We start from the raw sequence: 14,333 nt of genomic DNA, 5'->3' as shown, positions 1-14,333 counted from the left end.
TATTATGTAGAGGATAATATACCTTGCCTGTTTATCCTTTACCTCCTTCTTGGATTCTCCAATTAGCGTCATATTGCATACAAATATCAAAATTGAATGGGAAAAATACGGTTTAGTCCAAAAATCAGTCCAAATGTACGGTTTAATACAACCTGAGTTGACTAGGTATAAATTAGTTCAAATATATGGAAAGTAACTAATAACCCTTATTATTTACAATTTAGTCCTCATATTTGCATTTTAGTCCAAAATGACTCATGATGATGTCAGCAATTTTAAATAATATATAAATAATTAAAAAAAAATTTATCTTTCAAACCGCTCGTCCAAAATTCACAAACTTTATATATTCGGAAAGCTCTTTTCAATACCTACAAAAAGAGTACCCATATGACTATATAATTTTCACTTTTTAATTTATTTTAATTCAAACTGGTGTACAATTATGTACACATCGGCGAAAATCCAACTTTCATGATATCCAGACTACCATTCTAGTTTGCACAGACTGACAAAAATATCAACCACGCCAAGCTCTTGCTGAATAATGACGGATTTGCATAGGATGGTTTAGCAGTTAACCTGCATCCAGGACAAAACAAACATAAGAAACCACAACTTGAAAAAGAAGTGATAACCTTTCACCAACAACCACATAAGAAACAAAGTAAAAAAAGCGATCAAAATAAAAATTTAGACGATTATTAGCTTAAAGAGACACAATCCATTTGGGCCTAACTGCACAAACTTAATGTGGCCTCAAACGATCCCAATCCAGTGATTTATTGCACTTTACCAAAAAGGAGATTATTAAATGAACCTGTTTCCACTTTCCACGGATCAATCACTAATGTTAATGAATCATTAGCATTCGCTAGAAGGGACAAGATGCGCCAGCTTGTACACAACTAGAATCTTGTACCTTAAGCACCAATAATAACAACATAAACACTACTACACGCTTCTCGCGGTAAACTACTAGGTATATGAAGCAAAATTGTGAAATAGTAAGCTAAAACAAATTCATATCAGCAAACATGAACCAAATTTTCCCTTCCTGAAAAATCAGTCACATGATGAAAACCAAATTGAAACATTATAGAGTTCAATAACACAAGTCAACGAAAGAAAAAAACATAACTTTCAAAACATACATAAAGACGATCATACACAACCACACAAACCTATTTCTCATGGGAATTACACATGCGCAATAATATTAGACCGCTGTAAAACATCGGAAACCTACTTGTTCATGGAAAATACACAGGTGCACCAATATGTACACCCCTTCCAAACATGCACAAAACAATCACTCGGAACCACCCACAAACCTACTTTTTTTATGGAAAATACACAGGTGCACCAATATGTACACCAGTGCAAAACATGCATAAAAACGATCATTCATAACCATACAAAAACCTACTTTTTCTTGGGAATTTCAATAGTGCACCAATATATACACCTCTGCAAAACATGTATAAAACCTAATTTTTCAGCTAAGATATCTTGATGCACAAGATCCTATTATCAGCTGAGACCAAAATTAAGGTGGGCATCAAAATGGGAACCAAGTATACAATTAGACCAAATACCTTTCACCGTGTTGCAACATTATGGGTTGCAAGCATAGTAGCATGAAGTGAGGACCCATCTTTATCAGCTTTGACCTTCATTCCCCCATGTAATTGAAAGAAAGAAAAAAGGTTGAGATTTTGGGACACATATATTTTACTAATGATATAATTCCTACACAATCATTTGATCCCCATGCACATCAAAAGTTTAACATACGAGATAAGTAAAAGAAAAACATAAAAACAAGGTTCTAACATTCCTGGGTGAACAAATATCTCATAATAAAATCATGAACACAACTACATGCATAGCACTGAAACTACTCGATAAAACAAACAAAATTGTGAAATAATTAGCTAAAACAAATTCATACCAGAAATACGAATCATTGTTTCCCTTCCTAACAAATCTGTCGCATGATGCAAGCCAAATTGATACATACTAGGGCTCAATACAGGTGTACAACTATGTGCACATTAAAAATCTACTTATGTGTAATTATGTGCACAATAACGATCAACATGTGTACAATTATGTACACATTAACTAATAGGTGTACAACAATGTGCACTAAAAAGTCAACATGTGTACAACTATGTACACATTAACAATTCAATATAAAACAGTTGAAAGTCATATTTTACGTGAGACCTTCACTCAACACACATATTTGGAGACATCAAACTTGTTTATTATTGTTTAAAATATTGAAATCAACAACAACTAAACTAGATGTTTTAATATCTGCAATGTTAAGGATGTTAAAAAAAGCATCACTAGGAAGGATAATCAGAGCACCAAAACAAACAATAAATATTTGATGCATTTTATTTAGATACCTTACAGGTATGGGCCTACCCAGAAAGATTAGGAATGCAATCAATTAGTGATGCAACAACGACACACTCTTGGTAACTTGGTTTTATCCTTTGCACAACTGCAATTCTTAAATGTAGAATTTCATTGAGAAGCTCATATTCCTTCTCCATCTGTGCCTGAAATAAGCTTACTCAAATTAATAGCCGCAAAGTCTATAAATGGTTTAGTATTATGTTATCCAAGGGAAGTTCTTAGGATACAAATTATTTAGAGTCAAACTTCGGCAAGCAGTTGTGTTCACATGTTGACCTACATATATATAAGTATTGACGATGTACAATCATGTACACATTTACGATCAACGAGTGTACAACTATGCGCACATTGACGATGGTTGTACAATTACGCAACCATAAGCTTATGCCCTCATTTTTTCCACATGTACACCAGCTTTTACATAGATATTTACGCAAACATAAGCTTACCATATCATTTTTACACTTGTTCACCAGCTTGTACACTCCATTATGTATGTATAAGTTTATGTGATCAGATACACCTCGTATAATGAATACAAAAAAAAAACAGTGCACTTTTATGTACACCGCGTGTAACTGGTATACAAGAAAATACACCTCATATAACCAGTATTATGAAAAACAACAGTTAGTGACTCATAGCATCACGGATTCGACATCCAAAAAATGAAAAAAAATTGTTTACCAAGGTTTGATAAGAGTCCTAAAATGGGCTTGAGCCAATTTTGGAAACTCATGTAACTAGCTATCGCCAAATCTAGGATCCAGGTATTGTTTCATTCATAGTAGTCCAGTCACTATTGATGGAACACATGCTGAATCCAATTCAGGACTCAACCTAAATTCAGTTCACTAGAAAATATAAACAGTTGACACAACTTAAAAATTACAATCAAATTTATTGGTTTATAATAGGAATTCACGAATTCCACTAATTAAACGTTAACATTCAAACATTTCCAAAGGTAAATCCAAGAAAATCAGTTAGGATGGGGAATATAAAACAATGTATTTGTTTAGTCTTCAGATTTCTTTGGCTTCGATTAAATAAGAAAATTTCCGTGTAATGACAATTTTGAGATAAAAAACAAACAATTCTCTGTTGGATGCGAGCCATGTGACTATCCAGTATATATCCACTATAAGCTATGAGATATGCATAGTTTTAATCTATAACAAAAGAAAACTCTTGCATACGCACATGCTTTACCGATGATTAAAAGCCAAAGAAAGCTATATGTGAGCCATGTTTTTAGTATGTCCGTAGTATAATCACTATGAACAAATTTTAGGGATCCCATGAACCATCTTGTTATCTGACCGTTATGTCGTGCGGGCACCAATGGCGTGTCAATTATCACCATGGTTAATTCTGCAGATGGAGTGTGTGCGGCAGAACGGGGTATCTAATGTCGTCGTGAATATATATCGGTATCCATGACTTTTGTGGTGACTAAATAAACTATCCTTGCAAATAACATGGACTCATGGAGCCGCAGGGCACCTGAACTGGACTGCATTGTACGGCGCACACTTGAGTAGATTGTTGTTTACATACTTAGAGATGACAAATTATCAAGAATGTATGTGCTAGCTAGGAGTACTTCTTCTCGTTTTTTATTGCAATCTCAGTAAAAAAAATGCATTTGCTAATTATTGAAGTCTAAATTGCTAATGCATATTAACACAAAGAAAAAATCAGAATGATTTCAAGTGTGATTTATCAGTTACTTAACAGGAGGTTTGGTACGACAACTCCAGCACAAGAAATCCGAAGATGAAGCAAAGAAATTGTGAAAATTTTAAACAAAGGGACTTACCAACATAATAAAATTTCATAAGTACCAATGCACAAGAAAATCAGTTAGGATGAGTATACTTGTGTGGTGAATGACAAGACGCTTGCCAAAAGAGTTGTTCTCCCTTCCAATCAGTAACTCTCCATATACACCTTCCGTTGCTAGTACAAGTTAAAGAAATTGCTGAAAAATTAAAAGGATTAATAAGAATCCATGTGAGAGAAGTTCTGTAAAAAAAATGACTACTTTGTTAGGTCACAGATTTCACCATGAATTAAAAAGGAATAAAAGACCAACATATACAGAGAAAGGATCACCTTGTGGTCAGATTCAAATTCACAATCCATCAACCCCAAACTTTCGCGTCGCCATTGATAAAACAATCGCTTCATATTACTGCAAATTACTATTTGAACATTGCACAATAATAAGGAGATATTGACAGAGTTAATCCAAATCTTTGGAAAACTAATTTTATAAAGTAGGATTATTATTTTTCAGAATGATTATCTCGTGAAATCAACTAAATTGAATGGAAGAATTTCCAAAACATTTGGTATCAATCAAAAGTAACAGATCAAATGAAAATTGATTCTCACATACAGAAGTTCTGAATCTTCTCCTTCATATCTGATCTATACATAGACCTTACCACCGATATGGTGCCATTTCTCCCGATTTCTAGGTTTTCAGGCAAAAACTAAACCGAGAAGAACTATAGATTGCGAGAGAGATCAAAGGAATTTGAAAGAAATAAAAATAAATAGTTGAAACAACTGAACAACTAAAACCTAAACTTTCATTTTCGCAGCAGGGCTCTACCGATGGAAGACACATAAGAAACCATTTAGGAACAAATCATTATACAGTTTTATTCGAGGGCTATTTTTGTCAGGCCGAAAATATCATTTTGGACTAAATCGTTCGTAAAAGGACTAACTCGTCCTAAAGTGGGTAAATTTGGACCTCCTAGTACTAGACTTGAAAAGGTTGGACTAAAGTGTTCGTAGCCTAACAAGTTTGGGATTAAACGTCAACTTCTACAAATTGAAATCCACCACGACCGAAGGCGGACGAGGCAAAAACCAGACCAATCCGGGCCATGATTACTCCCACTAAAAGCAGATACTCCTAAAAATTGAGAACCACCACTAAAACCTTGCCCTACCCACAAATCGCTTGGGAACACCCCCATATAAGACCCAGCCTGAGGCCATGAGCCCCTGGGCCGGTTACAATCCTCCCAAATGATGAAACCGCTGCCACACTATCTTCTGAGGAGAGACGAAGGGATTAGTCGGTGGACTCATTGCGGGTCCCACACTCGTGTTTCCCTATACTGTGAATTTTCTTCCGATTGAAATCACCCAATTTTTCGATTCTATTCTTCTTTTTCTGTTTACTCTTCGCAGCAGCAGCAGCAGCAGCCAGAGCTGCAAAACCTCAGAGAGAGTCTGAAACATATATCCATATATACAGTATCAACCGTAAGTGGTGGTGGGAGTGGTGTTAGGAAAACGAAGAAGAAAGGGTGATGGGAGATAGAATCATACCTGGAAGTTACTTCCAGTATTCACCTTCTGGACTTCATGCATCATCCCCTCATACTCATACTCATAATAGACCTCCTTCTTCACCTTCTTTAGATCGTGAAAGGTTAGATTTTTTTTTTTAGATTTGGTCACTTGATTCAATTTCACTGTTCAATCTTGTTGATAATTTTTACTGTTAAAGTTGTGATTTTGATTCCATGGGGGTTTTTGTTTGTTGTCCCTTGTTGTTGTTGAATTGTTGTATTATCCGTTTTTCGTCTTGTTGGGGTTTATAGATTTGAGTTCATTGTGATAGAAATTGAGCTGTGAGAGTTAATTGTGATTGAGGGTGTGTGTATGTGTGTGTCTGGATGTGGTTGTACTATGGGTTTATGTAGATTTCACGAGTTAGACTGTTACTTTGTGAATTGTTGTATATACATGATTTACCGAATGATAGATAGACGTAAATGAAATTTGGATTTCGTAAGTAAGGAGCGTTCAATACATGTCAAAAAAGATGCAGATGAAAGTAAGGGAAGAGTTGGGGCATGCCCACAACTTATGCGCGTGATGCACCAAGCACACACCATTTAATAAAGCAGTAAAAACTAGAAACCATAACATTTAGCATTACAAAGCTGGACTGTGACACTCATATTGGTGTCGACGGTGGAAAATCAATTGATTCGACATGAAAAGATAGAAACTTAAATTCTATCGCACCTTAATAGTAGAAGATTCTTGTAGGGTTTTTGTTGTATCCGATCAGATGCGTTATGTATAAGTACTAAGTGCTGAAGTTCTTCTGCTATGTTGGAATCAAATCTCAGTCTGGGCTGTTTGATTGTTACTTGAACTGTTAACCTTCAAGAGAATACCAGTCTTTGTCATGAATATGTAATATAAGTAACTAAATGATGAACACAATTAGACAAGGTGCAGTTCTCAGTGCGCAGCAAGTTAATTTAAGAAGCTTATTCGCTATAGTCATGGTTTACTTTTTAATCATTGAATCTAACTTCCATATCCAGGTTTGCTCAGTGCCATGAGATGGTATATTAGTGCACATATTATGTAGTGATAGAAGAAGTTTGTATGTCAAATTATTAAATTTCACTCGCTCTTTTAAATTATTTGATGTGTCTCGTTGCTATTTTATTTTATTCTCATTTATATAGTTCTTATATGTCATTTTGTCTCTGCAGCAATGCCAGATACATGGCTGAGTTATTGGCGGAGAGGCAAAAACTTGGACCATTTATTCAAGTTCTACCACTTTGTACTAGACTTCTTAATCAAGGTTGGTTTTTTTCTGATAACTTTTTGGACCGTTGTGTTTATGTATTATAGGTGTCCAAGATTGGTATTATTTTTTGCACAAGATAGTAGTTTGCATTGTTATTCTTGCTCTTTTAGCACCTAGATGTAGTAAAAAGTTGGGAGGTGACAATATAAAGCTGCCACATGTTTGAGGCAGCAATTGATATTGTATGTGTTTTCCTTCGTTTAAGTTCGGCCAATGACATAGATTATTTATTTCTGTTAATTTCCATAATCAAAGTAATTGTTGTTCATGAGCATTCTTGTCTTTGTTTATTTTTGTAATTCCTATTTATATGGATTATGTGTTTATGGCTGATCATGTTCATACAAACACAATGAATTGTTACATGGGTTTGAAAGATTCTTTTCTATCGAAACTCTGGAATATGTGGTTGAAGTCAAAATTTTGAGGACTCAATCCACCTCATCATTGCGCATACAACTACACAACGGTAGACATCCTTAAGTTTGGCAAGATAAATGGATGGTATTTTTTCTTAATTACATAAGCGTTTGTACGTCAGTGGTGCAAGTAAAAGAGGTACCAAGTGCTTGGGTGCAGGTTGAAGGCTCCAAAGAGCGGGTGAAGGCTGAAAAAGATGTTGACTGAGAAAAGATTTGAAGGAGTGTACCTTTTACTGCAGAATTCACTCCAAACATGAAGGCATAACTTTGCCCATAGAGTTGGGTTACTTTCCCAGATTGTGGAAACAGTTTCTGCCGACCAGAGTTTGTTTTTGGGCCAGTTTGTCTTCATTACTGCAGATCATAGGATTTGATGACCCTAGTCTGTTCTTCTAGTGGCTTTTATATTTTACACGTCTATGTAATATCTATTGCAGTCTTGTTTGATTCTATTGTAACTTTGAACAGGTTCGCTAGCCCATTTGGAATCGCTTTATTAATGCATGCGCGTGTATATTCACTTGTTGAACGAAGTTAAACAAAATTTTGAATGGGCACATCTTACTAACTTAACATTAAGGGGCTGTGTGAATTTTGGTAGTGAAGGGTTATATCCGTTCATTCTATTCTTTTTTATTACCTTTTTTTTTTTCTTTTTTTTTTTGCATGCTGGTCCTGGATATAAAGTTTCTAAGAGTTTTGGATTGGACCTAAACACTGACTAGCGTCTTGGCAGTTTACATTTTCTGTCCAACTGTTGATCTTTTTTTATCTCGTTTCAGAAATTGTACGCGCATCTGGTTTGGTCCCTCATCAAAACTTTTTGGAGCACGAGAGTCCGTTGAAGTCGCCACTTCCTCATTCAAATGGAGGAAGAATGGATTTGGAGGGGTGGTCGTCTGTAATGCATGCAGAGGTAAAGCTCTTTTCTTCTTGAGGTTCCTCATTTAAGATGGTCGGTATGAACTCGTGTCATTTTTTTTTCGTTTCTCTTTTAAGAAAGTTCAAAAAGTAGAACTTTTGTGTAAAGAGATGACAAGGAAACCCTTCACTCCATTTTTGTTGATATAGGAAAATATGTAGTGCAATTATATGAGAACTTAATGTGAACTATGATTACCAAGTAAATTCCATGTAGAATTGTCCTCTTATTTGGGGTTTCTAAATTGTGTGGATCCCTTCTTTGTCATGGGATGATGAGATATGGACTATGGACTCCAGTCTCGCATTAATAATTTACAAGTTTTGGAGCGGTAAATCTTAAAATGTCGAGATACAGAATGGCTAACAAAACAGGCAGTAGAAAACCATGTTTAAGACATAAGGTTGCTGGTGTAATGAAAGAGTAAGATGCAATAATTTTCAGAATAGATTTTGTGCTTTGGGTTATCAAATAAAAATTGGAAAAGAAAAAAAGATGTGTACTCAAGCTCTAAAATTGTTTTTTTAAACCTGTAAGAGCCTCAAAAAACATTAAAGATAAACATTGTGATAGTGGATGCAATGTTTGCGTCCATCAGCTACGCAATCTTTTACCTAAATAATACCCCCCTACAGTTCTATTGTCCGTTACAGCACTATTAACCTGTTATACCATTGTCACGAATTGTTGACATTGTTGTGTAATATTATTGGTGGAATAGGATACACATCGATAATCAAGGTAGAAGCTGTTCTCCTTGTATCGAATAATTTATCCTTGATTAAGTTTATGAACCACCCAGTAGGCAGATAACTGCAACATCTGTCCCAATATATCTGCCTCGGATTCATGTATATGTGTATTATAGAGTTGTAAAGTTGAGATTGATTTCCAGGTTATGAAGTCTGGCAAAGATTCTACCATTTTGTGTATGAGCATTGAGCATTAACTTTTTCTTATTGTGATGCTCACTTTACTATTGGTAAAAAAACAGTTGCATAAAGATTGAGACGCAGCCTAATTTGAAGCCATAGCAGACTAGAAACTGATTTGCCAATGTTGCATGTTCAGTTGTTTCAGATAGTAGTATCGTTATATAACAAGTAAACTTTGTTTCAGGAAAATGGAATGTTTCTAAGACATGGTGGTCTTCAGTCACCAATGGGTTGGCATGGGTCTCCTGGAATTACAAGCACTGTGAAGAAAGTCATTCGGTTAGATATTCCGATCGACAAGTTTCCTAGTGTGAGTAAACACTATATTTTTGTGTTGGTTGTTCACGACTGTGAGAGTTGCTATTTTGTTCGGTCTTCCTGAACCTTGCATCATGATTTTACAGTTTAACTTTGTTGGGCGTCTCTTGGGACCTCGGGGGAACTCCTTGAAAAGAGTTGAGGCTACAACTCAATGTCGAGTATACATCAGGGGTCGAGGCTCTGTTAAGGATTCACTTCAGGTATTTTGGACATTGCTTTTCTTATTTGACATTTCTCAAGGGCACCGAATTGTTTCACTTTTCCATAAACATGGTGAAGTGCTACTTGCAGGGTCAGGTTATTTCGTACCACTTGTCATACGGATTAATGCACATTGCATGTATCTGTTATGGAGCATGTCAAATTTATTATTATTATTATTATTATGAAACGTGCCTCTGAGGGCTTTTATTGAAAATAGGAAAAATAGTAATATTACATGGAAGGGCTTTTATTATTATTATTATTATTATTTTTCGTACTTAGTAGAAAATGCACCATGCCCGAATATAATTGGGAGCTGTGAGGTTTTGATGCGTATATTAGAAACTGTGGGTTCGGTTTTTTAATAATTGGTACATTGTTCTACTTAAAGTTCATTGGAATATAGACTTCATCTCAATCAGAAGTACCAAGTATAGAACCCCTGATCATTTTACAGTAAAAAAGTTGTTCCTTATCGTTATTTCATTAGAATTCTCACTGGTGGAGGAAATTCTCTGGAGCAACTTCATTAGAATTTTTCTTAGTGTTATTTCCTAGGTTGGCACTATGCCTCTTGAGCTAATTTTCTTTTTCAATTATAGGAAGAGAAACTTCGAGATAAACCTGGCTATGAGCACTTGAATGAGCCATTACATTTACTGGTGGAGGCTGAATTTCCTCCAGAGATGATAGATTCTCGTTTGACTCAAGCTGTGGCGATATTAGAAGACCTCTTGAAACCTGTGGTAAGCTGAAAATCCTTGCCGGTATTCTCTGTATAAGATAGATAAATTTTGATATCTATTTAATCTCCCTTTTTATCGCAATATTCTCAGGACGAGTCCTTAGATTATTACAAGAAGCAGCAACTGCGGGAGTTGGCTATGATAAATGGCACACTGAGAGAGGAGAGTCCTCAAATGAGCCCAAGCATGTCTCCCTTCAATAACAGTAGTGCAGGAATGAAACGAGCCAAAACCGGTCTCTAAATGTGTATATCTCTAATCAGTCGTTAGCTATTTGAATTGGTCGTAAGTTATCTCTGACGTGCCTAAGATTGAACCCATTAATTTTTTAACCTTTTATGTTGTAGTATTCGGTGTAATTTTTCCTTCTTAAATTTATCATGTCGTTTATTCTTTTTGCTTGTACCGGTTTGGCCTAACGTACTTTTGCGCACTGCAGAAATCTGAATTTGAGACGATTACTTTGTCAATGAGCATTTGAGGTTTCTTTCTTTTGCGTGCTTGGGCCTCTTCGGCTGTGTTGCCCTTTGACTGTTATCAACATTTGTTATGGCAGTTTCTCACTTTAATCTACATCCATTTCATTTAATTAACTTGAACATAAATCACTCACAAGATTGGTTGCATAATATCTTTTACTAGCAAATCATCATATGCGTAATTACTTATTTCATACAATTATTATAGCGTAATTAGGATTGGGGTTTATTATACTAATTGAATGCAGAACAGAATATCATCATTAATGGCATAGTTTGTCCGTCATCTCTCGGCCAAACCTGTAAAAACGCAAAAATAAAAAAATATAAGTAAAAAATGGTATTGACAGACAATGTCTTGTTTCCGGAAAAGAGATATTTTCATTTTCCAGAAACAGATGGAGCTAGCATGAAACCTAATTAAACGGTGGACTCTATAAGCTGCGGGCCTGTGGCCCATGGCGTTCATGCCAGTGTTCTGATGAACAAGCCTAAAATATGTGTACATAAGTGCGTACCTTGGGATGAAAGCTTATTCAGAGCGTATTAATTAGCCAAGATGGAGCGCAGTTTGATGATCGGAGTATGAAGAGGGTCCGCCGTTCAGCATGTTCACTTGGAAAAAGTTCACTTGATGATGATCTAACTGATCAGGTACCGGCCTTAAGTTCGTTTGCTCGTTCTCCTCGTCTTCAGTTACCTATTAAGTTTTGTGAAGTCAGTTTTTTATCTGCAGAGGCCAAAAGAAAAAGACAGCCTATTCGTGTACTCGAGTTACCTTAGCTCGAAGGAAAACATTCTCCTTTTGAAGCTCCACCTCCTACACAAAATTTACAAACAACAACTGATTATCAGTATCCCCAGGTAAAATGTAGTGATGCTGATGATATTTCAAACAAATTTGTATAGAGCAATAGGTACCTTTCTTTGCATGTATTCAATTTCTGCAAACATCAACTCATTCTATTGTAACACAAGAGCATAAACAACAAGAAGAAATCATCAAACAGTAACAAAACAATGAAACAGTACGTAACCGTATTAATCTCATATTTTTGAGGTTTTGATTATAGAGAGTACGTACTTTCTTGGATCTAATCCGGGTGAGTCCTCGTTCGAGCCGGTTTTCCAACTGCTTCAATTCTTTCACGGTCAGTGAACTTATAGACTCACCCATCAAATGTCTGCTCCCACATCATAAACAGTAAATGTCAGTACAATTTATGTTGAACCCAAATAAAAATTGTCCCGTGGTGACCTTTTTAACGCATTGCATTGTTGTACCTGTTTGTATTCTGCAAGATTTGTATTTGCTGCTTCAGTTTTGTTGCTTCTTGTTGATAGTACTGCATGATCAGATTACATACACGTATCAGCATGAAATTTATAACGCGAAACAAAAACACCGAAACTGACCGGAGAATATTAATTAATAGAATCGATCGTGTTATTACGCACATGAGCATTAGCCTCGATGATGGAGGTAGTGTTCGAACACTCAGCTGAGCATACCTTCTTGTACCTCTCTATGGTTGATTTGATGCTTCACACAATTAATTAGATATGCTTAGTACAAATAATTAATTTGTGATCAAGTGATATTTGATTCTGGAACCAAAATGACAAAAGAGAAGAAGAGAGTTGAATGATTTGAATGGTAAATTAGGTATTGATTATCTTTAAGTACCTGCTATTAGCGTATTCGTAGAGACGACCACGGCTTGAGAAGACGATAAGAGCGACTTCAGCATCACAGAGTATCGATAACTCGTAAGCTTTCTTGAGTAAACCATTCCTCCTCTTGCAGAATGTTACCTGACGATTTGTTGTGTTCTCTATCCTCTTTATTTCAATCTTTCCTCTCCCCATTAGATCTGTCACAAACAATTCTCTATCTCATCAATAACTTTCAAGCAAATCAAACAGGAAGATGAAAAGTGAGCATAACTGATCAAACATATACATATAGAGCAGTATATATATAAAGTTCAGCCGATCGAAAAAAAAAGTATATATATATATATAAAGTTCAGATCAAAGATTAAGAACCATGTCCTTGACACTGATCATGATAGATCTATACAAATGAAATGCTAGAAACAACCTTTGTTTACAAAACCCTAATATCTACCAACCATGAACCAAAAATATCTAAACTCAAGTTATATAGCGTGTAATGATCATGTAACTTCTTTACCTGATCTTCCAACTTGGAAAAGATGAACAGCAACGTTTCGTCTGATCGACTTACACCGAAAGGAACAGATTCAGAGAACTATTTTATCAGCTTCCGATGATTCGGGTCTGGCAAAGAACTGATCAGAATATAGAAATTTTGGAGGCACTAAGTACTACTAGCTAGTCCAAAGTAGCTAGGAGTTGTACCAAATGCATATGCATCTCTGTACTCTTCTTTCTGCCAATTTATGGATTTTTCTGTGTAATTTATTTCTTCTTTCCTTGTATCGTATGTGACTCAGAGATTGAAAGCGAAAGAGAAAGAGAGCAAACAAGTAAGAACGAAAATGACCTACGACTTGCTTTCTGGTAACTCTCATTAATTTTTATTTAACTCTCTTTTGTGTCATTAAATACTTACTTCCCCTACCGCATGTGCGAGAGAAATGAACTTGAATTATATGCATGCCAGCAGTGGTAGAAGAACAACCATTATAACGCGAATCGTTTCCGGTCATTACACAAAAACCAGCCACCATACAACAATCATTTCTGCGGTTATCACCGAAATAACTTGGTTAAATGGCCGCCGGACTAATGAAGGGAATAAGAAATCTTCAGCCAGTCATACGTCGAGACTTCGTGGTGATCAGCTAGCATGCATGCATGCATATGTTGAAATATCGTTGTGTTTCACCGTCCACATCATGAAATAACATTGTGCTGAGGACACTGCAGAATATTATCTTTTGGCAATGGTATATATCGCACAGAGACTTCCAATATCAATGTCCAGAAAATGGAATGAAAAAAGTATACCGATGAAAATGGACGGATGCGAGTGAAGTAAATAGTTAAGTGGAGTGAAGTAGACGTACACGTGAAGGCCAGAACCTATATTTCTGAATTCTATTGGTTATCACTTTCATTCTTAAGTTACTGTGTTCTTTAAGAGTGTACTTATTTTGGAAACCCTTATTTTTTATTTTCTAACCCACATCTCTTTCCTTGCTCTTCTTCTTTATGATTCATTTGATTCTACTCCGAA

The 14,333-nt window shown here is 35.7% G+C and overlaps 3 protein-coding genes across 5 annotated transcripts; 1 reads left to right on the top strand and 2 right to left on the bottom strand.

Annotated features, from left to right (window-relative positions):
• Window positions 1–419: 419 nt before the first annotated feature.
• On the bottom strand, window positions 420–4,383 carry LOC113278466. 3 transcript variants are annotated; one of them, XM_026527294.1, is made up of 4 exons: window positions 4,318–4,383; window positions 2,440–2,576; window positions 1,599–1,673; window positions 420–582 (listed from the first exon to the last, which is right to left on the bottom strand). In XM_026527294.1, exons 2-4 carry the CDS (start codon window positions 2,568–2,570, stop codon window positions 495–497), a joined length of 294 nt encoding a protein of 97 aa, XP_026383079.1. In that variant the 5' UTR covers window positions 2,571–2,576; window positions 4,318–4,383; the 3' UTR covers window positions 420–494. The 3 variants fall into 3 exon arrangements, 2 of the variants coding, with proteins under 2 accessions (XP_026383079.1, XP_026383078.1); XM_026527293.1 differs by lacking the exon at window positions 4,318–4,383 and adding an exon at window positions 4,259–4,273; XR_003325531.1 differs by lacking the exon at window positions 4,318–4,383 and having other exon boundaries at window positions 2,421–2,538.
• Window positions 4,384–5,538: 1,155 nt separating this feature from the next.
• LOC113284330 (KH domain-containing protein At1g09660/At1g09670-like) lies at window positions 5,539–11,118 on the top strand. Its single transcript, XM_026533765.1, has 7 exons — window positions 5,539–5,893; window positions 6,978–7,072; window positions 8,283–8,416; window positions 9,542–9,667; window positions 9,762–9,878; window positions 10,485–10,628; window positions 10,719–11,118. Exons 1-7 carry the CDS (start codon window positions 5,772–5,774, stop codon window positions 10,869–10,871), a joined length of 891 nt encoding a protein of 296 aa, XP_026389550.1. The 5' UTR covers window positions 5,539–5,771; the 3' UTR covers window positions 10,872–11,118.
• A 70-nt stretch (window positions 11,119–11,188) lies between these two features.
• Window positions 11,189–13,519, bottom strand: LOC113284331 (floral homeotic protein AGAMOUS-like). Its single transcript, XM_026533766.1, has 9 exons — window positions 13,305–13,519; window positions 12,795–12,981; window positions 12,566–12,650; window positions 12,392–12,453; window positions 12,192–12,291; window positions 12,029–12,070; window positions 11,886–11,927; window positions 11,626–11,807; window positions 11,189–11,407 (listed from the first exon to the last, which is right to left on the bottom strand). The coding sequence occupies exons 2-8, from the start codon at window positions 12,974–12,976 to the stop codon at window positions 11,658–11,660; spliced, it is 663 nt and encodes a 220-aa protein (XP_026389551.1). The 5' UTR covers window positions 12,977–12,981; window positions 13,305–13,519; the 3' UTR covers window positions 11,189–11,407; window positions 11,626–11,657.
• Window positions 13,520–14,333: the final 814 nt, after the last annotated feature.

The sequence above is a fragment of the Papaver somniferum genome, chromosome 5 (genome assembly GCF_003573695.1).
Source record: "Papaver somniferum cultivar HN1 chromosome 5, ASM357369v1, whole genome shotgun sequence".
NCBI lineage: Eukaryota > Viridiplantae > Streptophyta > Magnoliopsida > Ranunculales > Papaveraceae > Papaver > Papaver somniferum.
The sequence above is the reverse complement of the archived record's forward strand: the minus strand, read 5'-3'. Positions and strand labels throughout refer to the sequence as shown.

Excerpts from the sequence above, each read along its gene's own strand:
- LOC113278466 (XM_026527293.1), bottom strand. Across the intron at positions 1,674-2,439 it reads TGCATTCCTAATCTTTCTGG|GTCAAAGCTGATAAAGATGG; the intron begins GTAGGCCCATAC and ends GGGGGAATGAAG. Across the intron at positions 583-1,598 it reads ATGTTGCAACACGGTGAAAG|GTTAACTGCTAAACCATCCT; the intron begins GTATTTGGTCTA and ends TCCTGGATGCAG.
- LOC113284330 (XM_026533765.1), top strand. The coding sequence starts at position 5,772 with ATGGGAGATAGAATCATACCTGGAAGTTACTTCCAGTATTCACCTTCT. Across the intron at positions 9,668-9,761 it reads CGATCGACAAGTTTCCTAGT|TTTAACTTTGTTGGGCGTCT; the intron begins GTGAGTAAACAC and ends ATGATTTTACAG. Across the intron at positions 9,879-10,484 it reads CTGTTAAGGATTCACTTCAG|GAAGAGAAACTTCGAGATAA; the intron begins GTATTTTGGACA and ends TTTCAATTATAG.
- LOC113284331 (XM_026533766.1), bottom strand. The coding sequence starts at position 12,976 with ATGGGGAGAGGAAAGATTGAAATAAAGAGGATAGAGAACACAACAAAT. Across the intron at positions 11,928-12,028 it reads TTGAATACATGCAAAGAAAG|GAGGTGGAGCTTCAAAAGGA; the intron begins GTACCTATTGCT and ends AATTTTGTGTAG. Across the intron at positions 11,808-11,885 it reads ATGTTTTCCTTCGAGCTAAG|GTAACTGAAGACGAGGAGAA; the intron begins GTAACTCGAGTA and ends AAAACTTAATAG.